This window comes from Cynara cardunculus, assembly GCF_001531365.2.
Source record: "Cynara cardunculus var. scolymus isolate 2C chromosome LG 3, CcrdV1, whole genome shotgun sequence".
Taxonomy (NCBI): domain Eukaryota; kingdom Viridiplantae; phylum Streptophyta; class Magnoliopsida; order Asterales; family Asteraceae; genus Cynara; species Cynara cardunculus.
In genome coordinates this window covers 846,538-865,844 of record NC_037530.1, presented here as the reverse complement: position 1 = coordinate 865,844, position 19,307 = coordinate 846,538, and the positions used below count along the sequence as shown (strand labels likewise).

Here is a 19,307-nt window from a genome sequence, read left to right as displayed (position 1 = left end):
ACCAAAATAGAAGTTCTGAACATTACCCAAAATAAGAATCAAAGTAAAGTACGTTATTTTTTCATGCAATTTGGCCTTACAACTAGTATGAGTTACAACCTATACAACTCGAATGCTTTCGTGCCCACATCAATCAACGATGACGAAACTTCTTGTTTCCACGTGATCGAATCAACCCGGTGTAAAACAAGCTTTTGATACATTTGCACGATGCTACCGTTGCTTCGATATTGAGGCTTCTGATGTTGTTAAAGTACGGAGGATAGATTGAGCACGAATCAACTCCTCTCGAAGCATCACATTGTATTCGTATAACTTTTCGATGTTTTTCTCGACTTCTGAAGCACTTACTTCTGTCCCACCTACGGTTTCTGCTCAATACCAACATGGATAGAAATTAGATTTACGAGTTAAGTTCCTTATAAGCTCAAAGTTGTGAGCTACCAGTAACTTCCATTCAATTTGGAGATTATTGAGTTAGACTGTTGCTTTGGGCCACGGGATGTTACGTCTCGTATTTTATGTTTCAACCCGACTTTTGACCGACGCTTCTACTTTCCAGCCAAGGAAAATAAAACCGACATTATCTTAATGCTCATCGAGGGTAAATGCTCAGGAAACGTCAAGTCTTTTACTACGAAAAAGACGGTCAAAACATGATATACATGTTATACTCACTTCGTCCAAAAACAAGTGTCCATCTTTTAATTTTAGTTTATCTCAAAATAAGTGTCTACTTTCAAAAGTAAGAAGTTACATTCCAATTTTACCCTTAATTATGAGATGGAGAAATACATTACCTTCTCTGGCATTACGGGTAAACTTGTCATTTTTATCAATTGAAAACGTGGAATAATTACACATTTTTAAAACTGTGAGTCTTTTTCATTATGAACGTGTGTTTCGAGACAGAACGAGTATAAACCAAACAAACTCGGTGTATCCCACTTAGAGGTAGAGTCTAGAAGGTAAGATGTATGTGAACTGTTTCCGAGAAGACTGGTTTGCAAAAAAGGTTTCGAAAGCATCGGTACGAGCCGCATTTTTGCAAAAACTCAGGGAAAAAAAGGTAAAAAGGGGCCAAGGGGAGAATTTTAGCTGAAAATCGGCCAATAAAGGAAAGTTTGCGGTTACTATCGGACATTTCAAAATAAAATTTGTTGCAACGAACTTGACGGTTACCTAACGAAGGTGGCAAGGGTATACCGTTAGCAACAAAGGCCAACGGTCGTTGCCTAGGTGCATCTCCGTTACTCAAGCGAATAGCATCATTTTCTTTCGTTTCTTCTGCATATTTCACTTCACCCGACCCCTCTTTTTGCGCCACCTGGAGATGAAATGAATATAAGCATGAACTCGAAGCCTTGATTCTTGAACTCAGTATAATCCCACCTGGAGGTGGGGTCTGGGGAGGGTAAGATGTACGCAGACATGACCTCTACCTCTGGTTTCCTAATCGGCTAATAGTTGTTATAAATAGAACTATTAAGCGTATTTGGTCTTGAAATGTGTAGTAAACAAGTTTTCGACATTGTATGGCAAAAGCTCGACGTTATGACAATTTCCGGGCTAAAGAAAAAAGTAAATTGACTAAACTGCCCTTATAAAATTTATTTTGCATAGCGCTCATCAAGAGCTTTGTCCAAAAACACAAGTCTATGACCGGAAAGGAAGACCAAAAAGTGATCAGGTGCACCAGAACTACTTGGCTCGACGGGACGACCAGGGTGCCCGAATACACCTCGGCTCGTCCCAGGGTGCACCAAGGCTCGTTGGCTTTACGACCATAAAGCAAAAAATCACTAAAAGAATTAACCAAAATATTGCAAAACGTATCTCGAATAAAGAATTTAATACTTACTTGGTCGGAAAATATCTCCTCCGGCATCGAAGCAGAATCAACAAAGGAACATGCCACCTCTTCGGTTCGAACTTGCTCTAGACTGCACTTCTGTGAAAAAATAAAAGATAAAGCTCGATAATAAATCTCGTAATACGCAAATTGGCCACGAGAAAACGACGTAAGTAAATTCTCGCCTTTTCATAGGTTCCGCTAACTTTAGTGTTAAAACTGATTGTATCCTTTCCTATCTGTTGCCTCCTTTTAAACGATGATCCTTCATTTCCATGTGATTTGGTCAATATCCCCGAGCAGCAAGCTGTCTCCGCAATCGTTACATCTTCAGGAGGCAACCGACCACGACCCCATGTAAAAATTACGTACTTCCGCAACTGGTTGAAACATTAAGCAACCAAAACACACATTCGGAATGGTTCAAACTCGATGAACTAGAATGCTACAAAGTTTGGTGTAGTTCTTATTTAGTGTAACAAATAATTTTTTGAGTAAATTACATTTTTTGTCCCTGCGGTTTGTTAAAAATTGCGGTTTTCGTCCCTGTAGTTTAGAAATTGCGGTTTTTGTCCCTATTGTTTGTAATTCATTGCTACTTTTGTACTTATAATCTACAATTTGTTGCTGATTTGGTCCATGTGGTTTACAATTCTTTACTGTTTCGGTCCCTTGTACTTTAAAGGTAGAAATTAGTCCGGGGACAAAAATAGCAATAAACTGTAAACCATAAGGACGAAAATCGCAATATCTAAACCACATGAATGAAAATCGAAATTATTGACAAACCACACTGACGAAAATAGTAACTTACTCTAATTTTTTATTCTCAATCAATGTAATATTTCTTTTACCCATTTTGACCCGTAACCGGCTGATCTTATAAGAGCACCCACATGGGGCTTGCAAATGGATTGCAAATTCAATTGCAAATACATTTTTGAAGATGCTTGCTGCCATGTAGGATTTTGAATTGCAAAATTTGCAATTCAATTTGAAAGCCATGTGGGCACCAACCTCCTCTTCAATTTCTTTTTTTTTTATTATTTAAATAAATTAATTTTTATAATATTAATATATTTATTAATTACATTAATTATTTTTATATGAAAATATTCTATGCATGTATATATGTTATTTAAAAAAATATAAATATAATATAACTAAATTAATTTAAACATTAAATTTTATAATTACATAAAATTATAATCTAATATATAAAATTACATATAACTAACATAAAACACGCACGACTAACAAATAAAACATGAATTAAAATAAAACATGTTATTAATTAAAAAATAATTAGAATGTATATATAAATAATTTATAAAATAATTAATAAATGTTGTAGTGGGGACCACTTTTGAAAGTGTAGGTGAATTGCAAGTGTGTAGGTGGTAATTGCAAAAGCTGACGTGGCACAATTGAAAGTGTTGTAGGTGAATTGCAGGTGTATGGAAGATAATTGCAAAAGCTGATATGACACAATTGAAAGTGTAAATGGATTGCAGGGATGTGGATGGTCTAACATTTGACATGGATGTCAAGCTTATCGTCCGGTTCCCTATATATATATATATATATATATATGTATATATATATATGTATATGTATATATATATGTATATATATATGTATATGTATATATATATGTATATATATATGTATATGTATATGTATATATATATGTATATGTATATATATATATATATATGTAAAGTGGTATCCACGTCATCAAATGTTACAAGATCAGGTGACCAGTCACTGGTCAAATGGATAAGAATGGGAAAGTTTGAAACTTTGTTGCATTTTGCCGTGCTTTAAATAGGAGAACTAACCTCATCCCATCGTTCTTGTGCTTTCCTACGATTTCTAATCCTTCTCATTACACTATCCTCGTGGCGCAACTTCTTGAATCTGTATTCAAACTACACGACAATTTGGAAGACGCTTAAATGGGTTTCGTTTGTAATCTTAATAAGAAAAAAGCAGCATTCAAAGTTTGGACAAGTGACATAGCCAGTATGGGGTCTTCACCGAAACAGCCGTTCTATTGTCAGGCGTAGATGATAAGTCTGTGTACATCCCACTACCCGGGCCCCACCTCTAATTGGAATCACTAGTAATCGCGAATCAGCATGCAGCAGTGAATATGTACCCGAGCCCTGTACACACCGCCCGTCACACCTGAGAATAGGTTTTGCCCGAAGCACCGGACCAATGATCACCATGACTTCTGTGTACCACTAGTGCCACAAAGGCCTTTAATGGTCTTATTGGCGCCCCCCTTTCTGGTGGGGGGAAGACCACTCACTAGCCTCCGGATTCGTATAATCTATCAGTGAAACTTTCAGGCTCGTTTGGTTTGCAAAATTCCGGTCCAGGCCAGGCCTCAAAGCCTAATCAGGCCGAAATTTTGGAGGCAAGGCCCGACCGAAAAAGCTTAGAAAACCCCGGTTAAGCCCAAAAAAGCCTGGCCTGAAAAGCCCGATTGGTCCCTTTTTAAACCTCAAAGCGCGGTCCGGGACTATTTTTCTCACTAAAAACGGGCTTGGAAGACCCGGGCCTTGTGCATCTCTAGTTCATATAAGCTCATTGAGCTTGGATTCTAAGCCAACTCATTAGGCTCGTTGAGTAGCCGAAACCAGCATATAAGAGGCTAAAAAATCCTCCATTTATCAATCTAAAACCGTAAAACATATAAATAATTCATTTCAATATGGGAGTGAAGGAAAAACGAGTATCGTATTTGAAGTGGATGAGATGCGTACTTGTACCAAAAGGTAGAAAAAGAGGCCGATACTAACGCAATAAAGGCCGCCCAAATCAGCAAGAAAGCGGACTGCATGCATGGAAAAAAAGATAAAAATATATTACTATTAACACAAATCTAACATATGATAGCAAATAGAAATCTGTATTGACACCAGAAATTAAATGACGATTTTACCCCAGATACTAGACGAAGTAATGAATCCCTCCATCTCATAATTAAGGGTAGAATTGGGAAGTGTACAATTATTTTGAGACATTATATGCCAAACGAGCCCAGTATATCAATCTTTATCGACACTAGAAATTAAGTGACGATTTTACCCCTGATAATAAATGGAGTAATGAATTTCTCCATCTCATAATTAATGGTAGAATTGGAAAGTGTACAATTATTTTGGGACATTATATGCCAAATGAGCCCAGTATAGCAATCTTTATCGACACTAGAAATTAAATGACGATTTTACCCCTCATAATAGACGGAGTAATGCATTTCTTCATCCCATAATGAATGGTAGAATTGGAAAGTGTACAATTATTTTGGGACATTATATGCCAAAAGAGCCCGGTATAGCAATCGTTATCGACACTAGAAATTAAATGACAATTTTACCCCTGATGATAGACGGAGTAATGCATTTCTTCATCTCATAATTAAGGGTAGATTTGGGAAGTGTAATTATTCTGGGACATTATATGTCAAAAGAGCCTAGTATATCCCACCCGGGGGGGGGGGGGGGGGGGGGGGTAAAATGTATGCAAACCTACCTCTACCCGAAGGAGTAGAGCGGCCAATTCCGAGAACACTACACACCCATGTCATAAACAATTATAGTATAGGTAAACCACTCACCTGGCCCCAAAATGTTCCGATCGTCCACTTCAACGATGTAAGCCGAAAGGAAACTAACATGTAACGTGATATTAACAAGTCCATTTTCCGAGCTTTGTAAGGAATCCCGCAGCTGATTTATCTCGTCAAAAGACGAGCCTGGAAGGAACTCGTGAAATAGAGGTTGGATGAGTTTGAGGTCATGTTTATTGCGGTAGATTCGAGGAAATAGATTAAATTGCAATATATTTGGATCCTTCCCTCTAAACGTCACAAACTTTGCCTCATTTGTACTTCCATTCTTCAAAATCCCGCTCACAAAACTCATATGTTTTTTGTGTTGACGGTCCCTTGCCGTTAAGTTGAACTCGAAACCAACAGCGGTTGCGGGCATATTCGGAAGATCAAGAAACTGCCACGAAGTATAGAAATTGTCACGAATGAGGTGACAATTGTTGCATTTAAGCATCACCATTGGCCCCTTCGTGGTATTTTGACATGAGAAGTTGGCAAAAGTGGATAACGGGGCTGTCCTAAAATCCAAAAAACCGGGATTTCCGATGAGTAAAGTACCAAGATTCCGAAGATTGGAACAACTCATGCTAGAAATCGTCGTTATGTTGAACTCCATATCGTTGCTGAATGACGTCAAATCGGGTGCATTTGCGGCTCTAACGCTATGCACCTCTATGGTTCTCTTCAATATAATTTGATACAATAACCTGCGAAGGTAACCGAATTACAAAACTAGTTTAAAAGAGAAGTAAAATGAGAACTAAGTGTGAGAATATGCGGAACTCATTAAATTACTCTCCAAGATATATCGAGGAGAAGCGGTCTAATGAGCTTAACGGGACTCGCGGCTTATTCAATCAGCTATACATGATTGTTTGGTAGTGGTTTCATGATATAGAAAATGGCTTCTTAGTAAGATTCTAGGGGGAAGCTTTATGCAGAAAGCCAAGTTTTTTTTCTGAACATGCTCCTTCCATCTATCAAAAAACCCTCTCAAACAAAAACATTCACAATCTATACAGACAGATTCATTCACACACAGAGCTTTATTCATACAAGACTTAATGGAAAACCAACCAAACAGCCTCTAAGTATAGCCGATGTTGGACTCTCACACATCCAATCCCATGAAAATAGCAACACTTCCCTTTTCGCAAATTTTGAAACATTTTCATGTTAAAGTTACTCATTTGTCCATTGTCCAATAATTTAGGTTCACATGATTCCTTCATTTTCGTTTGTAGTAAATGGTATTTAGATACTTTGCTTAAACTATGTAAGTTTTCATGGAAACAAGGGAGTAACCAAACCAAACGAGCTCAGTATGTCCCACCTGGAGGTGGGATCAGGGGTAAGATGTACGTTGACCTGGCCTCTACCCCAAAGAGTAGAGCGGCTATTATTTGTAACTTGATGAACATGGATATAAATCATTGCAATCACTCACGCAGCAAACAAACCGATAAAAAGAATGCAGCTTGCGATTGACAAAGCTCCCCCGAGTTCCGTTTTTCGTTTCTTGACGACCTTTTGATCATCCTACATACAAAATTTGAGTATAAATAAACATAATTGAACCACAACTTTTTAGAACTTCAAAGATCCCTCAAGAACATCAAGAAACATATCAGTATATGTATGTATATGTATATGTATGTATGTATATGTATGTGTATGTATATGCATCTATATATGTGTATGAGTATATTGGGGCTTAATCATTTAAGAACCCCATCTATTGTGAGAACTATCATCGTATGATATTGTTTCACATGATTATTTCCACCTAAGGCTAGAATTTAATATATTGATTAACATATATTTGTTTCGCATTACGTTTTTTTTTATTAACATATATTTGTTTCACAATATGTTTGTTTCAAATGTACGAGTTTTTCCACCTAAGGCTAGAATTTTATATATTGATTGACATATATATTTGTTTCATATGTACGAGTTTTTCCACCTAAAGCTAGAGTTTAAGATATCGATTGACATATATTTGTTTCATATGTATTCGGTTCACAATGTGAAATTTTTTAGTTGTACTTTTTGTTTCACAAACACAAAGAAAATGTTCATATTGTGAAACAAACGTATTGTGAAACAAATACATGTTAATCACAATACTAAATCCAAGCCGTAGAAAGAAAAAAATCATGTGAAATATCACATTATGCACCAGTTCTCAAGGTTATCACAGTTTTATAAGTTCTCAAATGAAGGTCCCATATATATATATATATATATATATATATACACACACACATAGACATATACAAATAGAGGGAGGTTCAAGGGAAACCCCATGAAAAACTGATATAACTATTCATCTGGACAGTTTGTACATGTGCATACACATAATTGAATTTGTTTTTTGGTTCGTATGCACGTTTGCATGTTATGCACGTGTGCATACCGTACAAAATGATCACTTGTACACATGTGCATATCATCAAGATAGTGGTTTTCCAAAACCTACCCTATACACATATATACACACACATATACATACATATATATATATAGTCAATAGAAGCTCAATTCAATCTTTCAAGAACAAAAAAAAAAGCTGAAATTACGGAAAAAGTTACCAGCCAATGTCGAGTAGCAAAACAGATATCCAATCTGCTAATCCCCCATCTAATCTTATACCAAAAATTCCTTCCATCACCAAGATTCCTAAATCTCAACAAAAAACAGAACAAGAGCCAAATCACAATCAACACAAGAGTAGCCCCAAGAAACAAACCCTGAGACTGCGTATACTTCTTGATTGAATCAAATGACATAACAGTTTCAGGAAAAGTGATCGAATAGTCAACTCCGGTACCCACCACGAACCCGCCGGGGCCCATGACGATCGACGGCGAGCATTTGTTGGCGGTGGCGTTGTACCAGTAGCCTGGATTGCAAGCACACAAAGAGGAGTTGTAGATGAAGGAATTGGTACTTGGGCACTGCATTTTGAGAGATTTACTTGGTGATGCGATTAGGGTTTATGAATTATGGTGTAGATCTTGGAAGAATTTGGGGGATTTGTTTGTGTAGGAGCTGAAGAAACGAATATTGGTGGGTTTTGAGAAGAAACCAACAGACGAAAAGATTTAGTGGTTCCTTTAGCTTTACCTTGTCATCAGTTTTTTCAATTCTTTATTATATTCTTGGAGTAATTTACATTTTTAGTCCATGTAGTTTGATGTTTTTAACAAATCTGGTCCTTATCGGTCTAATGTAAATAGAGGGACCCAACTTACTGATTTATTCAAGGACCCAACTCGTTAGAAATTTCAACACGAGAATCGAACTCGTTACAAAAATGCAACTGTAGGTACTGATCTTGTTAAAAATATGAAGAAAAAAAACGTAGGGTCTTTAACGTAACTAGAGGGACCTAAATCGTTAATTTATTCACAGATCCAGATCGTTAAAAAAACTTCAACCATAAGGACATAACTCGCCACAAAAATGCAATCGTAGGTACTTAGCTTGTTAAAAAAACGTGAGCATAGGGACGTTTGATGTCAATCTTGGGGGTTGTTTGACAATTGTTGAATAGTTTGGTGCATAATGGTTAAGTGATCAGAATGATTAAAAGCGCTCACATGATATAGTACAAAATGAAATATAATTGTTTGCTAATTATTTATAATAAAATTAGAACGTTTAATGGTTAAGGGAGACCTATAATACCAAATCGTTCAGAGGGTTTTAGAACCATTAAGAGGTATACTTTTTTTTTGTCAAACAAGATTTACCTCTTAACGATTCAAAGATTGTTTCTTAATGGAACTATTAAGAGGTAAACAAATAACCCCTTGATGTGTTTGCTAATGATTCAGAGGTTGTTTCTCTTGAACTTGCTATCAATGTCTGCCAGCTAATCAAGCTGCCACCAAGGTAAACATAAATAGTCCGACATAGATATTATATTATCGACATTTATTCCTCCATCTGAATCACATAAAAATTCTGTAGGCAAAGTCGTAGCTGTGTGAAGTTTATTCCTTTGCTAATACTCTATCGTATATTCCAATATCCGTTCAAGTCCAGCTGACTCAATAGGTCATTGAGGCAATAACTCAATGGCTCGGGATATAAGACCCGTATTTGAGATGCATTCGATGTAATATTTAGAGCAAATTGCATGACAAAACAACGTATTTTAACTTGATTCTTATTTTGGGTAACGTACTTTCAAAACTTCCATTTTGGTATCTAAGATGTAAAGATTTAAACATTTAAGTACTCAGGTACATGTTTGAACATTAGCCGGTTACCATGCTGGTGTGGTATCCAACTCAGTATTATTTGTTATTCAACCCCAATTTCATCTCATCACTCGTCACACCAGCGTGGTAACCGGTTAATGCTGCAACCGGTTATCTAAGCACTTAAATATTTAAAACTTTACATCTTAACTACCAAAATAAAAGTTTTAAAAATACGTTAGCCAAAATAAGAATCAAGTTAAAGTACATTATTTTTTCATGCAATTTACCATGATATTTACGTCATTATTGATTTGTATTAAATTTATTATTTGTCTTCCCGAGAAAAAAATGTTTTTTTAATCATAGAATAAAACTTCTTATCCATACTATTTCTAGGATTTATTCTTGTACTTATTTATTAGTAAAATAAACTGTGATTGTTTTCACTTATTTTAATGATTTTAATATTATTAATTGTTTGATAGTTGTAGAATGATTTGGTACAGAATGATCAAGTGATCATAATCATTAAGAGGCTCTTATAATATAATGCAAAATAAAATATAATTATTTGGTAATTATTTACAACGAAATTAGAACGCTGAATGGTTAAGGGAGATACATGAAACAAAATCATACGAAGGGTTTTGGAACCATTAAGAGATAGATTTTTTTTATCAAACAAGATTCACTTCTTAACGATTCAAATACTGCCTCTTAATAAAACTATTAAGAGGTAAACAAACAACATCTGATATTATGTATTTATGTTGTTTTATTTATTTTAAATAATTTATATTCTCAAGGACAAAATATGTCTGACAAGAAAAATATGAATATAACTATGAAAAAATTAAAATTAAAAAAAGAGTTTTAGGCCCTCGTTAACTTTTTTGACTCAGAGTGTGTTTAGATAAGTTTCATGTTAGGTTCACGTGAGACCAGACTGTTTTCGTGAGATCCATGAGACCACATTTTTACACCTTAAACTTCATAGCAAAAACACTGTGAAGGTTTAAAAAAGCCGAACCTTCAGAGCAAAAACAATGTGAAGGTTACCTTCACAGCATTTTGCTGTGAAGTTTCAAATGTAAAAAGTTGGTCTCACGGGTCTCACGAAAACAGGCTAGTCTCACGTGATCCCAAGTCTATATATATTGGTTTAAGGCCCTACTTTTAAGTTTGAGACGGTCAAGTTTCTGTTTGCATGCTAACAAATGATTTTGACTTGAAGATTAGTGGAACTGATTTAACTCGTTTATCAGATAAATAACGGTAAACCTTTCAAAGTAAGATAGTACAGTGCACCAACCACACTTGTATTAGTAGTAACATTCTCAAGAGAAGTGTTCCATGAAACTAAAGAGTATTGTTTTTAGTTCATTGAAGTTGCACATGGATTGCATTCAATATGTTGGTTCTCTTAAACATGAAGTCATGTGTGGTTATAACTCGATTTTGGACTTTAAATTATTCCGACTGTCGTATTCTTTTTGAACCCAATACATTTATATGGGTCTCTATATTTGTCGAGTTACAAGTGGGGTTGTTCGGTAACGGCTTAATGGGCTGTTAAGCTTGTATGGCTTATTCAGTCAGCCATACATTGCTGTTCGTTTTCGGCTTATTCAGTCAGCCAAGAATTTCACGAACTACTGTACCATTGAGGTGCTCACTGGTAGATAACGTTAAATACAATATCAACAAAAGGAAGTCTAATATTGATGCGGTTTTGTGTGCTAAAAACCAAAATATCGGTAACAGTATTCGACAACAAAACCAGCTAAAATCGTTGTTTTATCAGCCTACCGAACTTCCCTTCCCTTCTTTCACATGCAAATAAGGACCATAGACAACATCCATGTAACCATGTTTGGAGGTTGGACAATACATGACACTAAAATAATTGAATCAAAATGATGGTGACCCAAATGATTAAAATGTGGACCAAATTGGACCATTTGGAAGGTCCATATTCCCTTTCTTTCACCTTTTCTTTGTCTTGTGAAATTCCTTCATCATAACGACACTTGTAAAAAAAGATGTGCATACTTGCATATAAATTCATAATGAATATGAACGAGACATACGGAGTGGATCTATGAAAGTCCCACTCGGGTCTCGTACACCCGTTCAACTGACATTTACAAGTAGAATATCTTTTTTGAGATATAAAAGGTGCACATGTTAAACTTTGAGAGGTGCTCTGAAATATTAGAAAATACAAAAGATATCAACAAAAAAGTTGAAAATGAAGAACTGAATAAGTATTTCAAAATCAACCGAGAAAGCTTAAATATCTATTGAAATTAACTAAAAAAACTTAAAATGTCTACTGAAATATTGGATTTCAGCTAAAAAGACATCGAACGACTTTACAAACCTTTAATCTACCTTGAAGGTGCACTAGTAAGAGTCACTGATCCGTCACTAACCGGGCATGTGTACGAGTCATAAACGTCCGTATTAGTCATGCCCACGTCGTTTTTTCTGATAAAAACGAGGCTTCTAACGGAATCTTCCACAATACAACAAAATAAACTTTGATTAACCTCCATCCATCATTAGAGCCCCATTTTAAGTGTGGAATCTTCCTTTTTAACCTTGATTACTACTAACCTTTCTTTCCTACCCCAAAACCCCCATAAGTTTCTTGAAACTTCAATTCTTGAATAGACTTTAGATTCCTCTTTTCCCCCAATTTATGCAAGAATCTCCATTTTTTTCAAGTTTTGCTTTCTGGGTATTCGATGATATGCTAAATCGATCACAAAGAACTAAAAGGGTTGATGATTTTCGATCAAATTTTCAAAAATTTCAGTGAATTTAGTAGGGTTTTTTGTAGGGTAGCGAAGGGTTGGTGGAATTGAAATCACTTTTCCCTAACTTTACCCACATATAAAGTAAAATATTCATAACTTTTGGCAGAGAGCATTCTCTGTAAGATTCCATCCAAAATTGTTGGACAAGTCTCTCTGCTTTCAGGTATTTCCTGTTGCTTTTAATTGTTATATATATAGATACAGTGTGTGTATGCATATATGTGTGTGTATGTATCGATACAGTGTGTGTATGTATATATGTGTGTGTATGTATCGATACAGTGTGTGTTTGTATATATATGTGTGTGTGTGTGTGAAAAGATACAGAGTAATCAAACCCCTATTTTTCTGGCATTCAGGGTTTACTCTTTTGCTTTAGAGGTTTGAACTTTCTCTCTTTTTCTTTCTGGATCTTAAACCTTTTTATAATAATTCTTTTTATTAAATGGGTTATAAATGAAGCATAAAAGATTGGATTTTGTGGTTATGAAATATGGATCTGGGGTTCTTTTTGTTCTAATGATTTGGGGGTTTCTTCAAGTGTCATGTAACCAAAAGTTGGGTACCCCATGAAATCAAGAAATCTTGATATCACTAAAAGCTCGCGAGATTCCGCTTGGTAAACGCGTCGATTGTTCAGGCGGTCAGCGATAGTCGTGGGCCCTTCACTTGCATTGCATTACATCCATGTGGATTGCCGAAACTGTGATTTTTGACATTTGTTCCTTTTTTTATTTTAATTTCAGTTGTAGGTTTCTGAATTAAAAGAGGTTTGAGGGTTGTTTGAAAAGATGAATGGGGCTGCATTGGTTGCCATTATTGCCACAATTGGCAATCTTTTACAAGGTTGGGATAATGCTACAATTGCAGGTACCCAAATTCTTTCATAATTCCTTGTGAATTCTACTTCTGTTGTTGCCCTCGGGCCGTGTAGTTCAGTTGGCAAAGGGGCAAAGCGGATTTGCTCAAATGCACAATGGGTTCAAGTTCGAATCTTGTGGGAGACGGGCTTGAACCCCTCCACTTGCCTTAGGCGTTAAGTCAGCTTTGAAATGCCTTCTCACATGTGGTTCCCAGGGGCGGGTTTTGTGTGGGGCCGGTTGGAGTTGATGGTAATCAACCTTTTGCTCAGATTTTACTTTTGTTATCTTCAACTTTGTTCGACTGTTTTTCGGGTTTGAAAGCATAGAATTTGAGATTTGGAAGTGTTTTTGGAGCTCATTTAGTTTGAAGTCTAGTCCAATGTCATATGGAGCCATTTAAAATTATTATTTGGGTTTGAAAGTGTATAATTTGAGATGGGTTTTGGTTAAATGACCTTCTGACAGGTTTAAGAATGTCACTGACAGGTTTTTTTTACTCCATGAACTTCTGACATATTTGAGAATGTCACTGCAGAATGTCACTTCCACACACACGAATGCCTAAAAACCTGTGAGAAGGTCATGGATTTAAAGAACATTTGTCAGGTGGCCATTTAGCGAAAAAAACCCATCTAAGATCTAGAATTGTTATTGGAGCTCATTTAGTTTGACGTCTGTTTGGTTGATTTTCCATTAAGTCCTGTATGGATAAAGATGTGCGTGTGGATTAATCTGTCTGTGTAGAGTCTGGGAAGGTTTTTTCATAGATGAAATGAGTGTTTGTTTTAATTGGGAGGGGTATGTTTGAATTTGTTTTGACTTTCTGCATAAAGCTCCTTTTAGAAGCTTGCTAAATAAGCCACTTTCTATATCATTTAAGTCATTACCAAAGAGTCATGTATAGCTGACTGAATAAGTTGTAAGTCTCTTAAGCTCATTAAGCTACTAACAAACAGACCCTAATAAGTCCTTTATTAATTAAGTTGTCTGTATCCACGATGTAAATATGTATAAATACAGGAGCGGTCGTTTACATAAAGAAGGAGTTGGATCTTGGAAGCACCATCGAAGGTCTCGTCGTTGCCATGTCACTAATTGGAGCAACGCTTATCACAACTTGCTCCGGACCCTTATCTGATTCAGTTGGCCGACGGCCGATGCTAATACTCTCATCGGTCTTTTACTTTGCTAGCGGCTTAATAATGCTATGGTCGCCTAATGTATATGTTCTTCTTCTAGCAAGATTAATAGATGGATTCGGAGTCGGTTTGGCCGTCACTTTGACACCCATTTATATATCTGAAACCGCTCCTTCGGAAATAAGAGGATTGTTGAATACTCTCCCACAATTCACGGGCTCGGGCGGAATGTTTTTCGCATATTGCATGGTCTTTGGATTGTCGTTAATGGCTTCCACGAGTTGGAGGTTGATGTTGGGAGTTCTTTCGATTCCTTCGCTCGTTTATTTCGCTTTAACGGTATTATATTTACCCGAATCTCCTCGGTGGCTCGTGAGCAAAGGAAAAATGGTGGAGGCAAAACGAGTCTTGCAAAGACTCCGTGGTAGAGAAGATGTCTCGGGTACTTTTTATCTCGTCTTAAAGATAGACCACTGCAACAAAATCGACTTTATAAGACGCCAAAATATCTAAATGTCCTAATATATTGTTTTATAAAATCTAGAGTAAATTACATTTTTCATCCTTGTGGTTTGTTAAAAATTGCGACTTTCGTCTCTGTAGTTTAGAAATTGCGGTTTTCGTCCCTATGGTTTGTGATTAATTGCAATTTTCGTCCTTATGATCTACAATTCGTTGTTGTTTCGGTCCTTGTGGTTTACAATTTTTTACTGTTTTGGTCCCTGTACTTAAAAGATAGGAATTAGTTCAAGGACGAAAATAGCAATAAATTGCAAATCATAGGGACGAAATTAGTAATTTCTAAACATCAGGGACGGAAATCATAATTTGCTATAGAATTTAAGTTTATATGAACCAAATAATTGTGGGTCATATGTAAAGGTGTTACAATAAGATGTGAGGACGTTTTTGGGCATCCTAACAAGTTTTTTAGGATGCTTTTTGAAATAAAGCGTCCTATTAGTCTTATAAGACATTTTCTCAAATAATGTCGTATCAAAAGACTAATATGACGCTTTATTTCAAAATTGTTCTATAAAACTTATTAGGACGCCTAAAAGCGTCCAACTTACTGTAACACATTTACATGAGTTGCACAATTGTTTGGTGTCTTGTAGAACAGTCTGCTAAGACATTTTTGACGTCCAATAAAGCCGATTTTGTTCAAATGTGCGGAAATTGACCAAAATAGCCAATTTCCACAACCAAATTCACTTTTTAGACACTTTTGGCATCGAATTCCTGTTTTAGCCAAAGTTTACCCAAATGCCGTACGCATTTGCGTAAAGCCTAATTTCAGATTAAAAAGAAAAATACGCAAATGGGGATCCTTACGTAAATACGTAAGGCATTTGCTTAAATTCCGGCTAAAGTGAGAACTTGATTGAAAAATGGCTAAAAAGTGAATTTGGTTGAGGAGATTGGGCATTTTGGTCGATTTCCCACAAACGCACGTGCTAAGTATTTAAAATTTCCATTTTTCTTCGCCCTTTTTTCGGCAAGTTTCCAAAGATAGTAACTAGATTGTGACGATTTGAATTACAGGAGAAATGGCTTTGCTAGTCGAAGGTTTGACGGTTGGGGGCGAAACGTCAATCGAAGAGTACATGATCGGTTTGGATAACGATGGCACCGAAGATCAAGATCCGATGGCTCGTAAGGATGAGATCAAGTTATACGGACCCGAAGGGGGTCTTTCATGGATCGCCAAACCGGTCACCGGTCAAAGCGCTCTCGGTCTCATTTCCCGCCATGGAAGTATGGTCAACTCGAGCATTCCGTTAATGGACCCGCTTGTTACTCTCTTTGGTAGCGTTCATGAAAAGCAGCCCGAATCTGGAAGTATGAGAAGCATGCTTTTTCCGAATTTTGGAAGTATGTTTAGCGCAGCCGGGCCGCCGGTGAAAGACGATCAATGGGATGAGGAGAGTTTGCAGAACGATGGTGACGGTTATGGAACAGACGGTGGAGATTTATCGGATGACAATTTGCATAGCCCGTTGATTTCGAGGCAAACGACGAGCGTGGTGGCTCCACATGGCGGCAGTAGTCTTATGCAAGGGAATGCCGGAGAGACTAGCGGCGGCGGCATGGGGATAGGCGGAGGGTGGCAGTTGGCGTGGAAGTGGTCGGAAAGAGAAGGGGAGGACGGGAAGAAAGAAGGAGGGTTTAAGAGGATATATTTGCATCGAGAAGGGTCGGGTCCTGGCGGCTCGCGCCGTGGGTCGATTGTTTCGATTCTGGGTAGCTGTGGCGGCAATGTTTCAATCGAAGGAGAGTATGTTCAAGCTTCTGCTTTAGTGAGCCAGCCTGCTCTGTATTCAAAGGAGCTCATGAGCCAATGTCCGGTCGGACCAGCGATGGTCCACCCGTCGGAAACCGTCTCGAAAACACCAATGTTGTCAGCGCTTGGTGATCCGGGAGTTTCTCGTGCGTTGTTGGTCGGGGTTGCAATCCAAATGCTTCAACAGGCAAGATTTCTTGGACCGTTAGATGTAAAAAAAGTTCGATTCTTGTAGATTTCTTGGATTGATTGACGAAAGGTGTCGGAATTTTCTTTTCTTAACGCAGTTTTCGGGAATCAACGGGGTTATGTACTACACGCCTCAGATTCTCGAGCAGGCGGGCGTTAGCGTACTTCTATCGAGCCTTGGCCTTGGTTCCAATTCCGCTTCTTTTCTTATTAGCGCCTTTACAACGCTTTTGATGCTTCCGTGTATCGCTATTGCCATGAGGTTTATGGATATTAGCGGTCGAAGGTAACTTCTTACCTCTGGGATATACCAGATTCGTTTGGTTTGAGAAAACCATTTATCTGTACGGTATATACATACATATATATATATATATACATACATGTATATATATATATATACATACATGTATACATATACATACATGTATACATATACATACATGTATACATATACATACATGTATACATATACATACATACATACATACATACAACATACATACATACATACATACATGTATACATACATACATGTATATACATACATACATACATATGTATATATATATATACATACATGCATACATATATACATACATATATATATACATACATATATAGGATGAGGTTAAGGAGAAAACTGCAAAAAAATAAAAAACTGAAGAATACCCTAGTAATTATTCATCTGTACGGTATGAATATGTGCATACAAGTAATTTGTAAGTAATTTTTTCGGTGTGCACACGTGTATAGAAACCAGAAAACATCTTCGATTACTTGTATGTACATGTGCATACCGTACAAAATAAACGGTTATTAGAGTGTTACTTTGTTTTCTTTTTTTTAAGGGTGAACCCCTTAACCTTACTCTCTCTCTCTCTCTCTCTCTCTATATATATATATATATATATATTATATTTACTCACTCCGTCTTAAAATAAACGTCCACGGTGAAAATTACATACAGTTTTATGCATATTCAATTACTAAACCTTTTAATTAACTAAATGACAATTTTACCCTTGATAATAGATGATTTAATGACTTTCTCCATCTCGTGTAATGAACGGTAGAGTTGGAAAGTAGACACTTGCTTTTTAAAATCGACGCGTATTTTGGGGCAGAGGTACAATTCAAGAAAGCGGATTTAGACATTCAGTTACTAATTTTGTCAACCGAATGCACCCGAGCCTACTATGTACAAAGACGAAAATGACCCTTGATGTGTTACGTTTTTTTCTTATCAGGACTCTGTTGCTTACTACGATTCCCGTACTAATTGCATCTCTCGTGATCCTCGTCCTCAGCAACATCGTCAACTTGGGGTCCATCATCCATGCAGTGATCTCGACGGTATGTGTGGTCGTCTACTTCTGCTGCTTCGTGATGGCCTACGGCCCGATCCCAAACATTTTGTGCTCCGAAATCTTCCCAACACGAGTCCGTGGAGTCTGCATTGCCATATGTGCGCTGGTCTTTTGGATATGCGACATCATCGTGACATATACGTTGCCCGTGATGCTCTCTTCAATCGGCTTGGCCGGCGTCTTCAGTATTTACGCGATTGTGTGCACCGTTTCGTGGGTTTTTGTGTTCTTGAAGGTTCCGGAAACGAAAGGAATGCCGTTGGAAGTGATCACGGAGTTTTTTGCCGTCGGAGCAAGACAAACTGTTGCAGCAAAGAACGAGTAACCGAGCCAAACGAACGCGGAACATCCCACTTGAAAGTAGTGTCCGGGTGCATGTTTGTATGTAGTGTGTATTTGAGTGGAACCGAGCCCGATCGAGCTTTCTACGCTCGTGGGCTCGAGTTGTGAGAGAGTTGGGTTCAGTTCGTAGCTTGCGAACTCTTCAAAGGATTGAGATCGAGTTGGTTAAGGCTCGAGCCTTGGTTCGGGTTGTGTAGACTCGATTACTATGGACTTGTATAGACGTATATTATACGTTTGCTGGTTATATGCGAGCGGGCTTAATAAAAGATAAATAACGCTTATGGTTCATATAGGCTAAATGACTTATAGAGCCATAATTTTAATAACGCAAAATTGTATGAAAAAGTAACGTAATTTAACTTGATTCCTATTTTGGATAATATACTTTCAAAACTTTCGTTTTGGTACCTAAAATGTAATCTTTTAAACGTTTAATAATCTGAGTAACTGGTTGAAACATTAACCGGTTACCATGCTGATGTGGCGAGTGACGTAGTATCCAACTCAGTATTATTTGTTGAAGCATTAATTGGATACCACATCACTCAGCACATCAGCATGGTAATTGGTTAATGCTTCAATTGGTTCTGCAAGTACTTAAATG

The 19,307-nt window shown here is 37.0% G+C and overlaps 2 protein-coding genes across 3 annotated transcripts; one reads left to right on the top strand and one right to left on the bottom strand.

Moving 5' to 3' along the window:
• Positions 1 to 79: 79 nt before the first annotated feature.
• Positions 80 to 8,557, bottom strand: LOC112509739. Of its 2 annotated transcripts, XM_025114856.1 has the most exons (9): positions 8,072 to 8,557; positions 6,925 to 7,016; positions 5,484 to 6,184; positions 4,627 to 4,697; positions 3,694 to 3,783; positions 2,038 to 2,232; positions 1,862 to 1,951; positions 1,183 to 1,327; positions 80 to 371 (listed from the first exon to the last, which is right to left on the bottom strand). In XM_025114856.1, exons 1-9 carry the CDS (start codon positions 8,441 to 8,443, stop codon positions 214 to 216), a joined length of 1,914 nt encoding a protein of 637 aa, XP_024970624.1. In that variant the 5' UTR covers positions 8,444 to 8,557; the 3' UTR covers positions 80 to 213. The 2 variants fall into 2 exon arrangements, with proteins under 2 accessions (XP_024970624.1, XP_024970622.1); XM_025114854.1 differs by lacking the exon at positions 80 to 371 and having other exon boundaries at positions 885 to 1,327.
• A 4,049-nt stretch (positions 8,558 to 12,606) lies between these two features.
• On the top strand, positions 12,607 to 18,984 carry LOC112510134 (monosaccharide-sensing protein 2-like). The gene is made up of 6 exons (XM_025115439.1): positions 12,607 to 12,676; positions 13,260 to 13,383; positions 14,397 to 14,957; positions 16,061 to 16,986; positions 17,087 to 17,274; positions 18,239 to 18,984. Exons 2-6 carry the CDS (start codon positions 13,305 to 13,307, stop codon positions 18,681 to 18,683), a joined length of 2,199 nt encoding a protein of 732 aa, XP_024971207.1. The 5' UTR covers positions 12,607 to 12,676; positions 13,260 to 13,304; the 3' UTR covers positions 18,684 to 18,984.
• Positions 18,985 to 19,307: the final 323 nt, after the last annotated feature.